This window comes from Dendrobates tinctorius, unplaced genomic scaffold, assembly GCF_039654945.1.
Source record: "Dendrobates tinctorius isolate UK_male_01 unplaced genomic scaffold, ASM3965494v1 ptg000196l, whole genome shotgun sequence".
Taxonomy (NCBI): Eukaryota; Metazoa; Chordata; class Amphibia; order Anura; family Dendrobatidae; genus Dendrobates; species Dendrobates tinctorius.
Genome location: NW_027361863.1, coordinates 16,881,972 through 16,904,457, shown reverse-complemented (window position 1 = coordinate 16,904,457; position 22,486 = coordinate 16,881,972). Strand labels below are relative to the sequence as shown.

General features: G+C 44.5%; 1 protein-coding gene across 1 annotated transcript; it reads right to left on the bottom strand.

The window, feature by feature from the left end:
- Nucleotides 1-2,334: 2,334 nt before the first annotated feature.
- Nucleotides 2,335-20,898, bottom strand: LAG3 (lymphocyte activating 3). The gene is made up of 8 exons (XM_073552731.1): nt 20,841-20,898; nt 11,157-11,289; nt 9,863-10,080; nt 7,208-7,453; nt 6,592-6,846; nt 6,073-6,324; nt 4,637-4,752; nt 2,335-2,606 (listed from the first exon to the last, which is right to left on the bottom strand). Exons 1-8 carry the CDS (start codon nt 20,887-20,889, stop codon nt 2,523-2,525), a joined length of 1,353 nt encoding a protein of 450 aa, XP_073408832.1. The 5' UTR covers nt 20,890-20,898; the 3' UTR covers nt 2,335-2,522.
- Nucleotides 20,899-22,486: the final 1,588 nt, after the last annotated feature.

Sequence of the window (22,486 nt, the reverse complement as noted above, 5' to 3'; positions counted from 1 at the left end):
TAGAAAAAGCCCAGGGAAGCAGAGAAGGGGACAAATTGATGGCTCTGAACCTATATGAGGACAGACGTATGGAAGTAGCTGAGCTGGTTTATAGCCGCAACTACCAGCACGGGCCACACCAGTGAAGTAAAGCCTCAGACGTAAGTGAGAAGAGGGATCTGAGCGAGAGAGACATGACTAGAAGAATGGAGAAAGAGTGGACCAGATGAATCGATAGAGAATGTCAGAGGAATCAAGAGATGGAGGGAGCTTATCAGATGACTAAAGAGAGAAAGGAAGCTGATCAGAGGAATTTAGAGAGAGAGGGGGAGCCAAGCAGAGGAATCAAGATGACCAAGAAAGACAGCTGATCAGAGGAATTGAGAGAGAGTCAGATGGCCGACCAGTGGAATCAAAACGACCTGAGAAAGAGAGACGATCAGAGGAATTGAGCGAGACAGGGAGCCGATCAGAGGAATCTAGACGACCCAAAAAGAGAGCCGATCAGAGGACTTGAGAGAGAAGAAGCGAATCAGAGGAATTGACAGAGAGAGGAAGCCGGCCAGAGAAATCAAGAGGAAGAGGGAATGACTAGAGAAATTAAGAGAGAGGGAACCAGTGAGAGGGATCAAGAGAGGTAGTCGATCAGTGGATTTGAGAGAGGGAGCAAATCAGAGGCATTAAGAGAGGGAGCTGATCAGAGGAATCGAGAGAGACAGAGAAATCAGGACAACATGAGAGAGGAGAGAGAGACGATGAGAGATATCAAGATGACCCGAGAGAGTTGATTAGAGAAATCAAGATGACCCGAAAGAGGATTCGATCAGAGAAATCAAGAGAGTGAGTGAGCTAATGAAATCGAGAGAGAGGGAGATGATCAGAGGAATTGAGAGAGAGGAAGCCAATCAGAGGAACTAAGAGCGATGGAGCCAACAAGAGGAATCGAGAGAATGAGCTGATCAGATGAATCAAGAGGGGGGTAGCCATTAGAGGAATCGAGAGAGAGAGGGAGCAGATCAGGGAACTCAAGAGAGGGAGCCGATCAAAGGAATCGAGAGATGGAGACAATAGGCAGAATTGAGAGAGAGATGAACTTGATCAGAGGAATTGAGAAAGCAAGGGAGCCAGCCAGAGAAATGGGAGCAACCAGAGAAATCAAGAGAGAGGGAGCCGATCAGAGGAAGCGAGAGAGAGGGGGACGGAACTGATCAGAGGAATCGAGAGAAAAGGAGCTGATCAGAGGGATTGGGAGAGTGATGGAGCTGGCCAGAGAAATTGAGAGAAATGGGAGCGACCAGAGAAACTGAGAGGGAGCCGATCAGAGGAATCGAGAGAGAGAGGGGGCCAATCAATGGACTCGAGAGAGGGAGCCAATCAGAGGCATTGAGAGAGGGAGTCGATCAGAGGAATCCAGAGATAGAGACGATCAGAGAAATCAAGATGACCCGACAGGGAGAGATGATTAGAGAAATCAAGACGACCTGAAAGAGGAGTCGATCAGAGAAATCAAGAGCGAGAGTGAGCCAATCAGCGGAATCAAGAGGGAGGGAGCCGACCAAAGAAATTGAGATGAACCAAGAGAGGGACACAAGCAGAGGAATCGAGAGAGCTGTCCAGAGGAACTCAGATGTCTGTGGTGTAAATTACAGTACAGGGGAGGTCGGGGGGCCGCGCTTCAGGAGATGGAGGCAGCCGAATTAAAGCATCGCTGAAGCGACTAGTCAATAAGAAACTTGCGGCCTAACGGAGAAGTACCACCCACTTCCGTTAGGGCCTGTAGTGTGATTGTTACTACCGACGTACTGACTAAATGACGGTGGTGAAGAGCTCGAGGCTGATTGTGAATCACTAGAGGCCAGCGTATTAGGACCGAGATGCCATTACCCACCTTTATTATTTATTGCCTTGTATGATACAGTTTGATTGTTAGAATTGTTATAGCAACTCCCACCCCCAAAAGGAGTCTACATTTCCATTGTAAAATACTTCACTGCATTCCAATAATTTGTCTACCCTTCTTAATTCTGTATCCTAATCACTTAAACCATTGTGTTAGATTAATAAATAGTCTTTAGTTAAGTTATCGCTGTCTTCATCTTCTGCGTCGTTGCATCCACGCACCTCTTTACACTTCCTCCCATAATATAGCATTTACCGGTATCTATTTTTTACTAAACGCTAGAAGAGAACTGAAAGTTTGGTAATAATCAGGCTTTAGTCACTCATGGAGAAATTGGCATTTTTCTTTTTTCTGTGGCGGCCATTTTGAAAAAGTGGCAACAAGAAATAGATATTGATTGTATTACCGACTCGGAAACAATGATATTTTTTTATTGATCTTTAAAGGTAGATAAGAACCATAATAAAAATAAATTACAGAGATAAATGTAAAATCTTTTATATACAACATATTGCAGGAATACAATCTCAGCCCGTGTCCTCCACCATATGTGGGGGAACGTCCTACATAATTGTAAGCAAAGTGAACTTAGGCGATGGTCGGTGCGACGCGATGAGGTCTAGGGGATCCGAGAAGGTTGGTATCATTCTGAGACGGAGAGCTTCTTTGGCAGAGAGACTGTAGAAACGTCTATGGATGTCAGAGCGGCCAGGTGAGAAAGTCGCCTCTGAAAAACGAAAGACAGAAGTGTTAACGTAGAGATCGGATTAACGATAGTCGTAGATGTGACGATACAATCATTTGGGAGGGTGGGAAAGCCGATGGCACATAGTGTTGGCAGACGGCGAATTACCCACTGGGCACTACACAGAAAGTATTGACTAATGGGCATCAGTGATGACACTGTTAGGCTATGGAAACATAACTTTTTTCCAGGCAGATTAAGCCTGAAAAAACACCCCAAAAAGGCAGAAAAGAATGAACATGTACACTTCTAAGTAAAGACAACTCGCTGTTCATACATTCAAGTTATTGAGCATTTTTTAACAACTCCAGGCTTCCAAAGAAACCAGGTGGCTAAAAAGTGAGTGGAACCCATTCGTTTTGCATTTTCTTGCTTTGTACAATTCAATGGGAAAGCTCAAAAGACGCTCGTACATCTTTTTTGAGCGTTTTTAATTTAGCGGATTATTCAATGTTGCAGAGAAAATAAAGACCATAAAAACCAGTGAAAAAAGATGACCGAAAAATTATGGAAAAATGCTCCAAAATGCAGTGTTGTTCAAAAACGATGAAGCGACCAAAAAGATGCAAATAAAGACAAAACGCACCGACATGTCCTGAAACATCTTCCTTGGGGAAAACTTTGGTGGGTTGGCCTGAGTTTAAAAGACATTGTGTGCGTATACCCTTCATAGGCAATGCTATAGCTGACAGGGTTGACCAGCACTACTAGAGCTGGAACTGGTGAAATCTTCAGGCTGTCTATATTACTGATGGACATGCTGGTCCTCCAGAAAGATGATAGGAGTAGTCACTCTCTTCTACGGCTAATTGGTGGCAGTTATGTGCTGAAATAATTGATGTATTCCTATATAATATACTTTGGATGTGACATAAATATATAGTAGATGCGGTTCCCACCAATAAAAGCTCAATCTCTCTCGGGGCTCTAACACGTGCCATGGACATTGAAGAGGTGGTCGGATGGGGATTACGACCACCATAGCAGCATGCCATGGGGTCCCGTTCTGGAGATAAGATACTTCTGGTATATTTATGTATTAGGTGGGAATACTAATTTACAGTGATATGTAAAAGTTTGCGCACCCCTGGTCAAAATTACTGTTATTGTGAACAGTTAAGCAAGATCATTTTCCATTTGTAGCAGCCATCCTCTTCCTCATCCTCTTTTCTCCTTCAGCTTTTTTACAGATGGTTTTATGTTTGCATCAAGATTTTGTTGCAATGTCATTGAATCCATTCTTCCCTCTACCTGTAAAATGTTCCCTGTGCCATTGGCTGCAACACAACCCCATGCTTTATGGTTGGCGAGATGTTATTTTCCTGAAATTCTGTACCTTTTTCCTCCACACCTACCTTTTTGATCATTGTGGCCACAGAGTTCTATTTTAACCTCATCGGTCCACAGGACTTGTTTCCAAAATGTATCAGGTTTGTTTAGATGTTCTTTTGCATACTTTTGACACTAAATTTTATAGGGAGGATGCAGGAGAGGTTTTCTTCTGATGACTCTTCCATGAAGGGCATATTTGTGTAGGTGTCTCTGAACAGTAGAACAATGTACCACAACTCCACAGTCTGCTAAATCTTTCTGAAGGTCTTTTACAGTCAAGCGAGGATCTGATTTGCCTCTCTAGCAATCATACGAACATTTCTCACTGAAAAGTTTCTTGATCTTCCAGACCATATCTTGACCTCCACTGTTCCTGATAACTGCCATTTCTTATTTACATTTCAAACTGAGGAAAGGACAACTTGAAAACGCTTTACTATCTTCTTATAGCCTTCTCCTGCATTGTAGGCCTCCACCATTTTCAGAGTGCTCGGCAGCTGCTTAGAAGAACCCATGGCTGCTGTTATTGCGCACAAGGCTAGAAGGGGGATCTAGGCCTTTTAGAGATCATTTCATCATTAACTTAACTGTTCGCAATAACAGTAATTTTGACCAGGGGTGCCCAAACTTTTACATACCACTGTATGCACTTGATGTATTTTGCTTTTTTCACTTCTTACCTTGTGATTACGGAAAGCTATAAAAGCGATGGCTGCCAGGCAGGACACAAATATAACCATCAGGGGGAGGATGACATGCCAAGAGATGACTGTACCAACATCTGCAGTTTGGGCAGCTGAAAAAGTGAATAACAGGAGTCAGTACACTGTGAGCGAAGCGTAATGGAGCAAGTACAGGAGGTGTCAAGGTGGTGGCGACAATAAGATGAAGAAAGGTGAGGAGGATGGTACAGCAGATATAGAAATAAGGAGAGATAAGAAGGCAGAGGAGATACACTACATGACATCAGAGGAGATATAATACAAAGAATATGGGGAGATAAGAAGGTAATGGAGATAATAATGTGGTGAGATAAGAAGGCAGAGGAGATACACTAATAAGAAGAAGGCGAGATAAGAAGAAAGAGGCGATATGAAGATCATGACATCAGAGGAAATATAATACAAAGAATATGGTGAGATAAGAAGGCAGAGGAGATAATATGGTGAAATAAGAAGGCATAGGAGATAATAATATGGTGAGATAAGAAGGCAGAGGAGATGATATGGTGAAATAAGAAGGCAGAGGAGATAATAATATGGTGAGAAAAGGCAGAGGAGATAATAATATGGTGAGATAAGAAGGCAGAGGAGATAATAATCTGGTGAGATAAGAAGGCAGAGGAGATAATAATATGATGAGATAAGAAGGCAGAGGAGATAATAATACGGTGAGATAAGAAGGCAGAGTAGATAATACGGTGAGATAAGAAGGCAGAGGAGATAATATGATGAGATAAGAAGGCAGAGAAGATAATATGGTAAGATAAGAAGGCAGAGGAGATTACAATATGGTGAAATAAGAAGGCAGAAGAGATAATATGGTGAGATAAGAAGGCAGAGGAGATAATATGGTGAGATAAGAAGGCAGAGTAGATAATACGGTGAGATAAGAAGGCAGAGGAGATAATATGATGAGATAAGAAGGCAGAGGAGATAATAATATGATGAGATAAGAAGGCAGAGGAGATAATAATATGATGAGATAAGAAGGCAGAGGAGATAATAATACGGTGAGATAAGAAGGCAGAGTAGATAATACGGTGAGATAAGAAGGCAGAGGAGATAATATGATGAGATAAGAAGGCAGAGGAGATAATAATATGATGAGATAAGAATGCAGAGAAGATAATATGGTAAGATAAGAAGGCAGAGGAGATTACAATATGGTGAAATAAGAAGGCAGAAGAGATAATATGGTGAGATAAGAAGGCAGAGGAGATAATAATATGGTGAGATAAGAAGGAAGAGGAGATCATAACATGGTGAGATAAGAAGTAGGTTAAGAGGATGCAAAGCTGGACAGCAGAGAAATAACAGGGACGGGACAATGGTGTACAGCCCCCGAGGAGCAGAGACAGTGAAGGTAACATTAGTGTAATATTCTTCAGGTTTACCGTGCACATAGACCCAATGCTCCACTTCTCCTAGTAATCTATCTACATCATAAACCGAGCAGGTCCAGGCACCCGAGTCCTGTGTTTGCACGTCCCTCAGATCCACAAAGGCCCCTTTAATGACTTTTCTCTGTCCGTCTGGAAGAGCTGGGCCTGTCCAGTGAAAGCGCTCTCTCCCAGTTGAACCATTGATACTGCACAGCATCTGCAGGTAGGAACCTTCTTTGGTGAACGCTGTGCCGGCGGGTGACACTAAGGAGCAAAAGACAAGTCTCAAGTATGCAACGCAGAAAGCACATGGAGGTGACAGTGTGTTACAGAGCAGGAGGAGCAGAGAGGACTGATCTTGATTCCTTCTGGATTTAGGAGTCCAGGAGAACCGAACACTGGATTCCTAATCTCACCAGGAGAATATGTGTCCATGAGATGAACCTATCTAGAAAATGTATCCATCATCTTGGTTATTGGACCTTGACTACAAGTAAAAAAAAAACCTCATTATAAGAGTCCACCACTGACCTTGGATCACCCTCAGCTCGATCCGTCTGGTCAGTCTTTGGCTTTTGTAGGTGGTGTCACATCGGTACGTTCCGGCATCTTCTGGTCTCACAGAATTTAAGACCAGCGCTTGTTTGTTGTCTAGAATGCTTTCTTTATCTTTGCTCCAATGATAAATCAGTCGTTGTTCCATGGGCAAATGTGTGATGTTACAAGGAAGCTCGACAGAAGAACCCACGCCAGTGTAGAGCAAGATAGGATCGGGACGGGTGATACCTGAAGAAGACAATATATTGATAAGTGGGGTTCCATGAATCATCCAATGGCAAATAACTGTTTCCAAAGTTCAGCTCCAAATAGGATTGTCTTCTGCTGGACCTTGGTGCTCAATATGGTACCAGGGATTTGACCAACTAGAGGACACTCTGATATACTGTTGGACTTGGCCCAATTGAGACAGAATCGGTCAAGATGAGGTTTTCTCCTAAAGGTCGGAAACCCATTCGTACCCAATTAATATGCTATCAATGATGGGAAAACCATCTTTAAAGAACTTAAGTAAAGAGTCTTGGAAACATAGGGGCACCCAAAAGCATCATACGTGAGATTTATGGCAGACACGTCGATGATGACTCACCAACCACCAAAAGGGTAAGACTTGATCGTGCACCATCCACCTCACAGCTCCACTTGCCATGGTGTTCTTGAGTAAGACGATGGAGGTGCAGCCTACTCCCATTCTCTGATATTCGGATGGATGGCCGGACAGGGATTCCAAGATGTAACCAACGAATGGAGGTGGAAGGTCTATCGGGATTGACAATTTTGCATGTCAGGGTGACCGAGCTGTTCTCGGGAAGAGGACCATCGGGAGATTGAATCACTGTGAGATAAGCAATAATTAGACCATATTCAGACTTGACATTATAGTAGGGTGCGCACTTTATGACAGTGAAATGACAGTGAAAGGTCAAAAGATTAATACCGTCTCTTGGAAGTGATGGAGTACAGTCTCTCACCAGACCTGGGAGCGACAGGGGAGATGTTTACAGATCCTTATATATAGAGAAAGTTACTATCCTGTCTTATCTAAGACTCTATCAGTGTAATAAAGCTATCAGCTCCCATGTCCTATAATAACAATGAGATGACTCTACTCATTCGCCCCCATTCTATACGGCAAAGCTGACAAATGTTCTGCAGAAAATGTAAAATGTAAATCTGAATGGCTAAATATACTGACAAAAAATGACTTTTTGGTGCCAACACCCAAAGCAATAGATCAATTCATAGATCTACTGCTCTTACTGGAAAGAATCCTTTTATATTTCTACCCAATGTCCCCTGCACAAGAATCAGGTACAGTAGACTATTTTACACCGAGCCTAAGTATATTTAGACCACCAACCTACAAAGACGTCTTTTTTTTTTCCAAACTTCAACTTTCTCAACTTTTCTATCCCACTCTACAAAATGTGACTTTTCATCTTTTCGTCCTTGACCTTTGTCTCGTTGTTCCCCTCGTTTGTTCTTCTTCCACCTTCAATCTTATTACTAATGGTTTATATTTAATATTATGACCTAAAGGGAAACCGATAGCGGGGACCCTCGCACTCGATGTGTCACCGGTTTCCTGAATCCCCTCCGCGTGCGTCAGCGAAGCCCCTTATACACAGAAGATCATAACAGGATGTGGGCTGGGTGAGGGGCACCGCGGTGAGGCATCAGCCGAGGAGACGGCTTGATCTACTTTGTGCCCACATTGTCGCAGTATATCCCATCGAGATGTACAATGAAGATGGTTCACTGTTTCCACCGCTCCCCGTTTTCCCCGCACTGTTCTCAGTTGGCCCGTATAATCTCTCTGTTCAGTACTGATACGTCCCACAGTAACGCTCTGCTGCCTACAGACTGCCGCAAACCCAGATTACAGATTGGAATTATGTAGCTGTTCGTATATTATGAGAGATTACGATAGAAATTTGCAAAAAGAAAAAAAATCCAGCGCCCACTTCTATCACATTCAATCTCAGCCACACAATGCTGAATACTGCAGTAAGATAACTAGTGGCCATTCACCCTTTAGTTATAAAACCATTCTGCAAATACTAACAGCCGGCTGCAGAATTATCTTTTTTTTGTTGTTGTTATATTTGCTTGTACTATTGAAAATACACCAACAACAAAAAAAGTACGGTAATTTATTTTAATCAAATAAATCTGCTTCTTTCTCCCTTTATGAGCCACTTCTCCATCTCACCTGCCTCCTAAACTCATCGTCCGCTCTAAAAAAAAACAAAAAACAAACAGCTCAGTTCACTGACGAATTAAATGACAGCTGCCAATTAAAGTCTATGTAGATGGGAGGGAGAGAAAAAGGAAAAAAAGAAGCAGAGACACGGACAACAAAAATGACTGTTTTCTAATAAGTGTTTGATCTCACTCCAGGGTTGGAATTACAGCTCCACTGCTTGATACTACTGCATAATGTCCTGTAGCTTTCTGCTACATTCTAGTAAGCGTTTTATCTTAATTAGTGATAGATTCACAGCTACACTGCTCAATACTGCAGTATAATGTCCTCCATGCTGCTGCTCCTTTCTAGTAAGTGTTTTATCTCACCCTAAAGCTAGATGCGCAGCTACAATGCTATGTACAGCTGTATAACATCATCCATGCTTTTGCTTCTTCTGAATGATTGCAGCTAGTCTTCACCCACTAGCTCAGGGACAACTGAAAATTTGAAATAGAGTCTGCAGAGGGGGAAACTGGTGAAAAATGTAAGATACAAGTCACATAATAGCCAAAAATAGTATAATTCCTCATATACACACACGGCAGCTTATTTTGATCATCCAAAAACTGACTAGTCACACAGTTGTACTACCCTTAGTTTGGGGGTGCAATTTCTGCTTGTATTTGAAAGGTGCTATGAAGCCTCGCTACCTTCTAGTGCCGCATCCGCTGCCACTCCAAAGAAATGTCAAAAATTAAATGAGGCGCTCGTATCTGATGGAAAGGACCTGAGCCGCGCTTTACCTTCCTTACATTTCATTAGTGGTGAACTTTCCTTATCAGGAATTTCGAGTGGAAATAAGAAAAAAAAATCCTTTAATGTTTTATCATATTCTTAAAAAATATCGTCATATTGAGATGTTGAGACAGAAAGTGAGAACGGAACGTTCTAATGGAATTTATAATATATTTATAGACTGCAGATTATGGTGCTTGAAACCGAAAAAAAGGAACCCTAACATGACCCTGAAAAGCAGAAAAGCATAGGAGTCCCCACCTGTTATGGTTCTCAGAGACACTTCACACCTCCGCTTTCTTTGCCCGTATCTGACCTCCGCATTGTACGTTCCCGCATCTTCTTCCTTCAAATCTTTCAGGTGCAATGAGAAAATTCCTCGATGGATCGAAGATATTGGGACCGAAGAACGAGACATGAACGGGAGACCCCTGAAAGTGACTCCGTTAGGAAGCAACCTGAGCACCGGTCTTGGAATCCTGAAATAGTGAGAGGAGCAGACTGAGACGCGAGACATAAGAGCTAGGGTGGAAGAGGAGGTGGACAGGGATAAAAAGATGAGTGGGAAAAGAAGATGACAAGTTTTTTTCAATGGCTAGAAGGGGACTAGGCCGCTTTCAGACATTTCTGGCATCTGCTTATTTCTCTCTGGTACAAAGGATCAGGCATGTTCACATCCAACATGCCCAATCTGTCTGTTGCCCAATATTCTGCCACTGGAGAGCGGATGAGAGTCTCCTCTGCACATTAGGCGATCACCCAATCCCACCAAATATAATGTGTCTTGGATATAAATCTGTCCATTTTAGTGAGATCAATCGGCTATCCGATGTATAGAGGTCACCTGACTCTACGAAAGCAGATACCTGTAGAGACAAAGATTAGGCATATCGGTTATAACATGCCCGATCCTTCTTTCACCTTACATCTAACATTGGAAAACAGATGGGAGGCTCCTACACACCAAAATATAGATCTGTATCTATCTACAGTGTCACAACTGCTTATATTTTCATGTAAGCAAAAGACTGGGCATGTAAAAATACAACATGCCTAATCCTTCCTTTCTCAGGGAACTGATCTTGAGCCAGCTTTAGGATAGAACCAGGACAAGGGGGACAAGGACAGCGGGCTAGATAAAGAGAGTGAAGATGGAAGACTTGGGTCACATTAGGATGAGGAGCAGAGATAAGATGGGAGACAAATGGGAATTTTGCCCCCCATTCATATTAACACTGGGCTCAGCCATGTGTTTTCAATTGGGAGAAGAAGATAATCCGGACCTCTCCGATGGCGTCTTATCTCCCCAATATAAATGAAAGGATTGGGCATACTGACAGCCAACATGCCCAACTCTTCTTTCCCCCGACATCTTTCAACAAGTAAGAGCAACTCACTGCCATCCACATTAGATGGTGGGCTCGACCCATTGAAAGTGACATTTTTAGGAAATTTTAGCAAGATCCAAATAAATACTAATCACACAAACATATAGAACCTTCTGAGAACGCTCTCGATAAAAGTCATTCACATGGCTGCCAGGGGCATTTCATACCTATCGCTTCTCTGCCAGAGCACCAAGCTTGTCGGGTATGACTCCTGAGGTCCGATCTCCACCGAATTGTTCATCATGATACATGGAAGAATTATATGGCCCCCGAGGACACCAGTGACGAGCACAGCCGAAACTATGGAGGGAGAGAGATGGTGAGACGTGCGGAGTGAGCGCCGAGGAGACACAAGCATGACCCCCACTGATACATCACACAAGAGACATCACAAGAGACATCACAAGAGACATCATGCGTATCATCTCATTAATTATTAGCTTTTTAGAGACATTTATCAATATTTCCTACGTATCAATGCTATGCTGGGAGATTTTAGATTCATCAAAGGGATGAAATTAATTGTGTATCTCCTATAATAAAGCTGTAATTATTCATTATTATTAATCACTTTATCGATAACTAATTATTTTTTTTAAATATTCCTACTTCCATGTAGTGATAACAGGTAACTATGGAAAATCAAATCCGCAGTGCACACGGTGCGGAATTTTCCGCGTGGATTTGCTGCGGTTTCAAATCCGCAGCATGTCAATTCTTTGTGTGGATTCCGCAGCGGTTTAGCACCTGCTCCATGGCAGGTGTCATACCGCAGGGGAAAACCGCAGGCTAAAACGTACTAAATCCGCAGAAAAACCGCAGGTCTTTTGACCTGCGGTTTTACCTGCGTATTTACACAAATCCGCGAGCCAAATTCCGCAGCACAATCCGCAGCGTGTGCACACACCCTAAAACCGAATCTTCCTCCTGCCTGTGTGCACCAGATGGCGGAGCGAAATCTACTCTGAAACACGTTCTAATAAACATTATTTTTATACCTCTCCGATCCTCGGGGTCAGTGGACATTGGGAGCTGACAAATCACATTTTTATATTTTATCTTCTATTAAGTATCAGCGGTGGACACGCACTATGGTGCACAGTATCAGCGGTGGATACACTATGGTGCACAGTATCAGCGGTGGACACACTATGGTGCACAGTATCAGCGGTGGACACACTATGGTGCACAGTATCAGCGGTGGACACACACTATGGTGCACAGTATCAGCGGTGGACACACTATGGTGCACAGTATCAGCGGTGGACACGCACTATGGTGCACAGTATCAGCGGTGGACACACTATGGTGCACAGTATCAGCGGTGGACACGCACTATGGTGTACAGTATCAGCGGTGGATACACTATGGTGCACAGTATCAGCGGTGGACACACACTATGGTGCACAGTATCAGCGGTGGATACACTATGGTGCACAGTATCAGTGGTGGACTGTTGTGAGTTCATTTTCCCCTTCACTACTGAGGCCCGAGGAACTCCCTCTTCTGGTGAAGAAAGGTAGTGTAGTGAGCCTGATTGTCAAACACCTGGGGCTGATGATGATGACTGGCTGAGTGGAGTTAATGACTGGATATAAGGCTGCCGACGCCCTTCTGGCCTGCGGGTGATTTCTCTGTGGACTTCTAGGAAACCAGTCTGATTCCTGCTCATCTAAAGCTAAGATTTCTGCTTTGCCTTTTTGCATTAGTGTTTTGCTTTTCTGGATTCTGCCATTCCCTGCTGGGGTGAGCTGAATCTCCTTTTGCCTGTTGCTCTGTCTTCAGAATATTCCTGAGTACTGACATAGCTTTTTTGAAGCCTAGCGTCTTCAGGGCCTTTTTTACTGTCAGTTTGTTGGCTCTTATTTTCATAGGGTTTTTCACGGATTGCAGACAGCAGCCTTCCTGTCCTTTCCTATCTAAGCTAGCGTGGGCCCCATCTTTGCTCAGTCTATCTTTCTGTCTGTGTTTTGTTCTTTCTTCTTGCTTCACCGTCATTATATGTGGGGGGCTGCCTTTTGCTTTGGGGTCTGCTCTGGGGCAGTTTAGATTTCCCTTTCTGTCTTAAGGCTATGTAGTCCTCCGGCTGTGATCGAGGGGCCTAGGGCATCGTAGGAGCCCCCCACGGCTACTGCTAGTTGTGTTGATAGGTTCAGGGGTCTGCAATCCGATAGCTGCCAACTTCTCTGGTTTTCTGGACTTAGCTAGCATTTCTATTTTTGCCTCCTACGGTGACTCAATCATAACAGAATCACCCGCCATACCGCAGATTCTAGGGTACTCAATAGCAGGAAAGAATTGTATGAAAGAAAAAAAAAAAAAAGTGTGTATATTTTTTCCTCTATATCTCTGAGGCCGTAGGGGGAATTTTTTTTTTCTCTCAATGGAGATAAAGCAATTGTCTGATCGTGTGGAGCAGCTCGCTGCGGAATTGCGGGGAATTTCCGCCTACCTTGCTCATTCACATGCTGCTGAACCAAAGATTCCTACACATGATGTATTTTTTGGGGATCGGTCTAAATTTTTGAATTTCAAAAATAATTGTAAATTATTTTTTGCCTTGAAGCCTAACTCGTCAGGGAGCTCCGCGCAGCAGGTTAAAATTGTCATCTCTTTGCTGCGTGGCGATCCCCAGGATTGGGCGTTTTCTTTGAAACCAGATGATCCTATTCTGACTAATGTGAACGCATTCTTTCAAGCTTTGGGGTTGTTGTATGACGAACCTAATGCCATTGATCAGGCTGAAAAGACCCTGCTGGCATTGAACCAGGGTCGTGATTCTGCAGAATTGTACTGTCAAAAATTCCGAAAGTGGGCAGTACTTACTACCTGGAATGATAATGCCTTGGCTGCTCTCTTTCGGAAGGGTTTGTCAGAAGCCATAAAAGATACTATGGTGGGATTTCCTGTTCCCTCTGGTCTTGACGATTCTATGTCTTTAGCCATTCAGGTTGATCGGCGTTTACGCGAACGCAGAGCTGCACGAGAGGTGTTGCCACCTGTTGAACAGATGTCTGAACCTATGCAATGTGATAGAGTTTTTTCCAGAGAGCAGCGTCAGGAGTTCAGAAGGCGTAATAAGTTGTGTTTTTTCTGTGGAGATGCCTCGCATATTATTTCTGTCTGTCCTAAACGCGAGAAACGCTTTGCACACACGTTTTCTGTTGGTGGTGTTCAACCTAAGTTTCTTCTGGCTATTACTCTGATCTGCTCCCTGTCCACATTTTCCGCCAAGGCTTTTGTGGATTCGGGAGCAGCTCTAAACCTAATGGACTTGGATTTTGCTAAACGTTGTGGATTTCCGATGACACCTCTGCAGACGCCTATCCCTTTGAGGGGGATTGATGCTACTCCTTTGGCTAAAAATAAACCTCAGTTTTGGACCCAGGTGGTAATGCGGGTCGCCCCAGACCATCAAGAAAATTGCAGGTTTTTGGTGTTACATAATCTGCATGATACTATTGTTCTGGGGTTTCCCTGGTTACAAATTCATAATCCAGTTTTGGATTGGAAATCTGTGTTTGTGGTGAGTTGGGGTTGTCGGTGTGCCTTTAGTGAGGCTCCGGTGTTTTCCACCTCTCCTCAGTCGCATGATGTTCCTGATTATTTGGCGGACTTTTATGATGTATTTAGTGAGAATGAGTCTGCGTCCTTGCCTCCTCATAGGAGTTATGACTGTGCTATTGAACTGAGCCCGGGGTGTAAATTTCCCAAGGGTCGGCTCTTCAATTTATCTGTACCCGAGCACGAGGCTATGCGATTCTATATTAAGGAGGCGTTGGAGAAGGGTCATATTAGACCATCCTCGTCACCCTTAGGTGCCGGGGGTTTTTTTTGTAGCCAAAAAGGATGGATCATTAAGACCTTGTATTGATTATCGTGCTCTCAACAAAATTACTGTTAAATATCAGTATCCGTTACCCCTGATTTCTGATCTATTCTCCAGAGTTAAAGGTGCTTGCTGGTTTACAAAGCTTGACCTCAGGGGGGCGTATAATCTTATCCGCATTAAGCATGGGGATGAATGGAAGACGGCGTTTAATACTCCGGAGGGACATTTTGAGTACCTGGTGATGCCTTCTGGGCTCACTAATGCCCCTTCTGTCTTCCAGTGCTTCATGAACGATATTTTCCGAGATTTTGTCGATAAATTTTTGATTATCTATCTGGATGATATTTTGATCTTCTCCAAGGATTGGGATTCTCATGTGGAACATATTCGGACTGTGTTCCGGATCTTGAGGGAGAATTCCCTGTATGTCAAAGGATCTAAATGCCTTTTTGGAGTACAGAGGATTTCTTTTTTGGGATTTATTTTGTCCCCGTCAACTATTGAAATGGGCCCGGCCAAGATACAGGCCATTTACGATTGGGTTCAGCCCACTTCTTTGAAGGCCCTCCAGAAGTTTTTGGGTTTTGCTAATTTTTATCGGAAATTTATAGCAAAATTTTCTAGTATTGCCAAGCCATTGACTGATTTGACTAAGAAGGGTGCTGATGTGTTAAATTGGTCTCCGGAGGCTGTTTCTTCCTTTCAGGAGCTGAAGCGAAGATTCACCTCCGCCCCGGTTTTGCGGCAACCTGATGTCTCACTTCCGTTCCAGGTAGAGGTGGATGCTTCTGAGATTGGTGCAGGAGCTGTTTTGTCCCAAAAGGATCCTGTAACATCTAAAATGAATCCCTGTGCTTTCTTTTCCCGAAAGTTCTCTCCATCTGAACGTAACTATGATGTGGGGAATCGGGAACTGTTAGCCATGAAATGGGCATTTGAGGAGTGGAGACATTGGTTGGAGGGAGCTAAGCATCAAGTCGTGGTCCTCACTGACCACAAGAATTTGATTTACCTAGAGTCGGCTAAGCGCTTGAACCCTAGACAGGCTAGGTGGGCCTTGTTTTTTACACGTTTTGATTTTGTGGTTTCTTTTCTTCCTGGAACTAAGAATGTCAAGGCTGACGCCCTCTCTAGGAGCTTCTTTGCTGATTCTCCTGTGGTGACCAAGCCTGCTACCATCTTAGGCGAAGGGGTAGTTCTTTCTGCCATGTCGCCCGATTTGAGACGTGCTCTGGAAGAGTTCCAGGAGGACAAACCTGAGCGTTGTCCCAGTGGAAAGTTGTATGTTCCTGACCAGTGGGAGAAGAGAGTGATGTCTGAAGTTCATTGCTCTGCTTTGGCTGGTCATCCAGGTACTTTTGGTACTAGAGATCTGGTGAGTCGGTCTTTTTGGTGGCCCTCCTTGTCTCGTGATGTCAGGAATTTTGTGCAGTCCTGTGGGACTTGCTCCCGGTCTAAATCGTGTTCTCGCTCTAGTGGGTTGTTGATGCCTTTGCCTGTCCCCAAGAGGCCATGGACCCATATTTCAATGGATTTCATCTCTGATATGCCTGTCTCTCAAAGGATGACTGTTATTTGGGTGATTTGTGATAGGTTCTCTAAGATGGTTCATCTTGTACCACTCCCTAAGTTGCCGTCTTCCTCTGAATTGGTGCCCCTGTTTTTACAACAGGTGGTTCGCTTGCACGGGATTCCTGAGAACATTGTATCTGACAGAGGAGTCCAGTTTGTGTCTAGATTTTGGAGAACTTTCTGTTCCAAGCTGGGAATTCAGTTGTCCTTCTCCTCTGCTTTTCACCCTCAGACCAATGGGCAGACAGAGAGAACAAACCAGACCTTGGAGTCATATTTGAGATGTTTTATTTCTGCTGATCAGGATGATTGGGTTTCATTTTTGCCCTTGGCCGAATTTGCTTTAAATAATAGAGCTAGTTCTGCCACTTTGATGTCTCCTTTTTTTTGTAACTTTGGGTTTCATCCTCGATTTTCTTCAGGGCAGGTGGAGCCCTCTGCCTGCCCAGGGTTTGACACTGTGGTGGAGAGAATGCACCAGATCTGGGACCAAGTGGTGGATAAGTTATCTCTCTCCCAGGAAAAGGCCCAGCGGTTTTCCAACCGACATAGGACCATTGGTCCCCAATTTAAGGTTGGTGATATGGTGTGGTTATCATCAAAAAATATTGCTATGAAGGTGGCTTCTCCTAAGTTTAATCCTAGATTTATTGGACCTTACAAGATTTTGGAGATTATTAATCCGGTCTCTTTTCGTTTGGCTCTTCCTGTCACATTTAAAATCCATAATGTGTTCCATAAGTCTTTGTTGAAGAGGTTTGTTGAACCTGTTGTTCCGGGAGTGGCACCTCCAGACCCTGTATTGGTTGAAGGTAACATGGAATATGAGGTAGAGAAAGTACTGGATTCCCGTCTGGCTAATTTGGTTAAGTGGAAGGGTTATGGTCAGGAGGATAATTCCTGGGTCTCTGCCTCTGATATTCATGCCAAAAGATTGGTGCGTGCCTTTCATCGGGCTCACCCTGATCGCCCTGGTGGCGTGGTTGAGGGTTTGGTGACCCCTCCTCAAGGGGGAGGTACTGTTGTGAGTTCATTTTCCCCTTCACTACTGAGGCCCGAGGAACTCCCTCTTCTGGTGAAGAAAGGTAGTGAGCCTGATTGTCAAACACCTGGGGCTGATGATGATGACTGGCTGAGTGGAGTTAATGACTGGATATAAGGCTGCCGACGCCCTTCTGGCCTGCGGGTGATTTCTCTGTGGACTTCTAGGAAACCAGTCTGATTCCTGCTCATCTAAAGCTAAGATTTCTGCTTTGCCTTTTTGCATTAGTGTTTTGTTTTCCTTGCTTTTCTGGATTCTGCCATTCCCTGCTGGGGTGAGCTGAATCTCCTTTTGCCTGTTGCTCTGTCTTCAGAATATTCCTGAGTACTGACATAGCTTTTTTGAAGCCTAGCGTCTTCAGGGCCTTTTTTACTGTCAGTTTGTTGGCTCTTATTTTCATAGGGTTTTTCACGGATTGCAGACAGCAGCCTTCCTGTCCTTTCCTATCTAAGCTAGCGTGGGCCCCATCTTTGCTCAGTCTATCTTTCTGTCTGTGTTTTGTTCTTTCTACTTGCTTCACCGTCATTATATGTGGGGGGCTGCCTTTTGCTTTGGGGTCTGCTCTGGGGCAGTTTAGATTTCCCTTTCTGTCTTTAGGCTATGTAGTCCTCTGGCTGTGATCGAGGGGCCTAGGGCATCGTAGGAGCCCCCCAAGGCTAATGCTAGTTGTGTTGATAGGTTCAGGGGTCTGCAATCCGATAGCTGCCAACTTCTCTGGTTTTCTGGACTTAGCTAGCATTTCTATTTTTGCCTCCTACGGTGACTCAATCATAACAGTGGACACACACTATGGTGCACAGTATCAGCGGTGGACACACTATGGTGCACAGTATCAGCAGTGGACACACTATGGTGCACAGTATCAGCGGTGGACACGCACTATGGTGCACAGTATCAGCGGTGGACACGCACTATGGTGCACAGTATCAGCGGTGGACACACACTATGGTGCAAAGTATCAGCGGTGGACACACTATGGTGCACAGTATCAGTAGTGGACACACACTATGGTGCACAGTATCAGCGGTGGACACACACTATGGTGCACAGTATCAGCGGTGGACACACACTATGGTGCACCGTATCAGCGGTGGACACGCTCTATGGTGCACCGTATCAGCGGTGGATACACACTATGGTGCACAGTATCAGCGGTGGACACACTATGGTGCACAGTATCAGCGGTGGACACGCACTATGGTGCACAGTATCAGCGGTGGACACACACTATGGTGCAAAGTATCAGCGGTGGACACACTATGGTGCACAGTATCAGTAGTGGACACACACTATGGTGCACAGTATCAGCGGTGGACACACACTATGGTGCACAGTATCAGCGGTGGACACACACTATGGTGCACCGTATCAGCGGTGGACACACACTATGGTGCACAGTATCAGCGGTGGACACACACTATGGTGCACAGTATCAGCGGTGGACACACTATGGTGCACAGTATCAGCGGTGGACACACACTATGGTGCACAGTATCAGCGGTGGACACACTATGGTGCACAGTATCAGTAGTGGACACACACTATGGTGCACAGTATCAGCTGTGGACACACACTATGGTGCACAGTATCAGCAGTGGACACACACTATGGTGCACAGTATCAGCGGTGGACACACTATGGTGCACAGTATCAGCGGTGGACACACACTATGGTGCACAGTATCAGTGGTGGACACACTATGGTTCACAGTATCAGTGGTGGACACAATATGGTGCACAGTATCAGCGGTGGACACGCACTATGGTGCACAGTATCAGAGGTGGACACAATTTTGTGCACAGTAGCAGCGCTGGACACGCACTATGGTGCACAGTATCAGCGGTGGACACACACTATGGTGCACAGTATCAGCGGTGGACACACTATGGTGCACAGTATCAGCGGTGGACACACACTGTGGTGCACAGTATCAGCGGTGGACACACACTATGGTGCACAGTATCAGCGGTGGACACACACTATGGTGCACAGTATCAGTGGTGGACACACTATGGTTCACAGTATCAGTGGTGGACACAATATGGTGCACAGTATCAGCGGTGGACACGCACTATGGTGCACAGTATCAGAGGTGGACACAATATGGTGCACAGTAGCAGCGGTGGACACGCACTATGGTGCACAGTATCAGCGGTGGACACACTATGGTGCACAGTATCAGTGGTGGACACACACTATGGTGCACAGTGTCAGCGGTGGACACAATATGGTGCACAGTATCAGCGGTGGACACACACTATGGTGCACAGTATCAGCGGTGGACACAATATGGTGCACAGTATCAGCGGTGGACACACACTGTGGTGCACAGTATCAGCGGTGGACACACACTATGGTGCACAGTATCAGTGGTGGACACAATATGGTGCACAGTATCAGCGGTGGACACACACTATGGTTCACAGTATCAGTGGTGGACACACTATGGTTCACAGTATCAGTGGTGGACACAATATGGTGCACAGTATCAGCGGTGGACACACACTATGGTTCACAGTATCAGTGGTGGACACAATATGGTGCACAGTATCAGCGGTGGACACGCACTATGGTGCACAGTATCAGTGGTGGACACACTATGGTTCACAGTATCAGAGGTGGACACAATATGGTGCACAGTATCAGTGGTGGACACAATATGGTGCACAGTATCAGCGGTGGACACGCACTATGGTGCACAGTATCAGTGGTGGACACACTATGGTTCACAGTATCAGAGGTGGACACACTATGGTTCACAGTATCAGTGGTGGACACAATATGGTGCACAGTAGCAGCGGTGGACACGCACTATGGTGCACAGTATCAGCGGTGGACACACTATGGTGCACAGTATCAGTGGTGGACACACACTATGGTGCACAGTATCAGCGGTGGACACAATATGGTGCACAGTATCAGCGGTGGACACACACTATGGTGCACAGTATCAGCGGTGGACACAATATGGTGCACAGTATCAGCGGTGGACACACACTATGGTTCACAGTATCAGTGGTGGACACAATATGGTGCACAGTATCAGCGGTGGACACGCACTATGGTGCACAGTATCAGTGGTGGACACACTATGGTTCACAGTATCAGAGGTGGACACAATATGGTGCACAGTAGCAGCGGTGGACACGCACTATGGTGCACAGTATCAGCGGTGGACACACTATGGTGCACAGCATCAGTGGTGGACACACACTATGGTGCACAGTATCAGCGGTGGACACAATATGGTGCACAGTATCAGCGGTGGACACACTATGGTGCACAGTATCAGCGGTGGACACAATATGGTGCACAGTATCAGCGGTGGACACACACTGTGGTGCACAGTATCAGCGGTGGACACACACTATGGTGCACAGTATCAGCGGTGGATGCCTCTCTTACCTGGCATTATGGTGGCGAGCAGTAGGAGGCAGACGGGTCTGGCATCCATCTCTGTGAGTGCCAGGTGCCGTCTGTCTCCCCTTATATATGTATGTCACACACGTCACAGACACTTTGTGCTGACTGTCTTCCCGCCTGTCAGTACAGGCAGCTGAGAAGTGACATCTCTAAGAGACACTGGAAAATGTACATGTCGCTCTCTCGCTCTCTGCGTGCCATCTCTGACTGTCTCTGTCACTGGAAAATGTGAGACTGCTGTTTACTAGAGAGAGAACAGAGCGCGGCCGACAGGAGAAGGGTCACCCCATCGTACACAGGGGGGCTATAGTAATGTACGGGTGCAGACAGGGGACTGCCATTATGGAATTACTAGTCCCAGCATGCCACTGGCTTAAATAACATGAGGAATTATAAAGCGCTGCGGAATATGTTGGCGCTATATAAATAAAGATTATTATTATTAGGAAAATGTGTTTTTTATATATATTTTAAAAAATTTTAAACTTTGAATTGCCCCATTTTTCTAATAAAAAAATAGATTAAAAAAATGGGATCTCCATAAGAGACTTCCAATCAAAAGCTAAAATTATCATCCCGCAGTTAAAGACTTGAAAAGAAAAATTGAAATGATAGAATTTACGTTTTTTGGTCGCTGCATTTCACGCTCACAAAAAAAATTCAATAAAAAGTCCTGAAAATGTCGCATGTACCCAACATAGCACTAGTAAATCTACATCTCAACGTGCAAATAATGAGCCCCGCGCGGGTTACCAGTCCCAGAAAATGCTGACACAAAGCAAAGATTTTTTTTTTTTAAACAAAGTTCTGTTTTTTGTTGTTTTTTTTTTTTTTTTTTTTTTTAAAAAAAGACTTCTAAAATATTTAAAAAAAATACACTACATGAGTTGGGTATCGACGGATTTGTACCGACCTGAAAAATCGTTTTTCCAAACATTTATATCTCATAACAAACGCCATAAATACAAAACCCAAAATAACAAATGTCGGACTGGCGTTTTTTTCTGCTATTTTATCCAATTTGGATTCCCCCCCCCCCCATTTTTCAGGATATTAATGATAATGTGAACAGCGTCATATGAAAGTACAACTCATCGCACAAGGAAAAAAGAAGTCAAAAACTATTGGAAGGAAAGGAAAAAAATGAGCAAAAAACGGAACCAAAGAGGTTAAAAGTTCACCACCATTTTATTTTTTTTCGCTTAGCAGGGCTAGGTCAGGATTGAGGATTCATCATCTCCATGTAATATTTGTATTCACTGACAGCAAGCAGGGATCATGAACATTTTTATTTTCTCCCCGGCTACTTTATGACCCTAGAACTAATGCCCCATCCCCCCAGTAGGGCAGATTTGGCCCCGTCTCTCCAGGGGCCCCACAGCAGCTTCTCTGGATGCCTGCATGGTATGTAGGCTCTTGTATGCTGAGACCTGTAGTCCATCCCACTTTGAACAGATCTGAAGAATTTTAACTTAAGTGGAAAAAAAAAGCGCAAAAACAAATTTGGGTCAAGCAGTGTCCCCTCCGGGGTCTGCTGAATGAACGGATTGCCTGCAGTGACTGCGGCTTCCTGCACAATAATAACACTCTATGATTTGATATCTGAAGGTTTGCACTATGAATGCAGC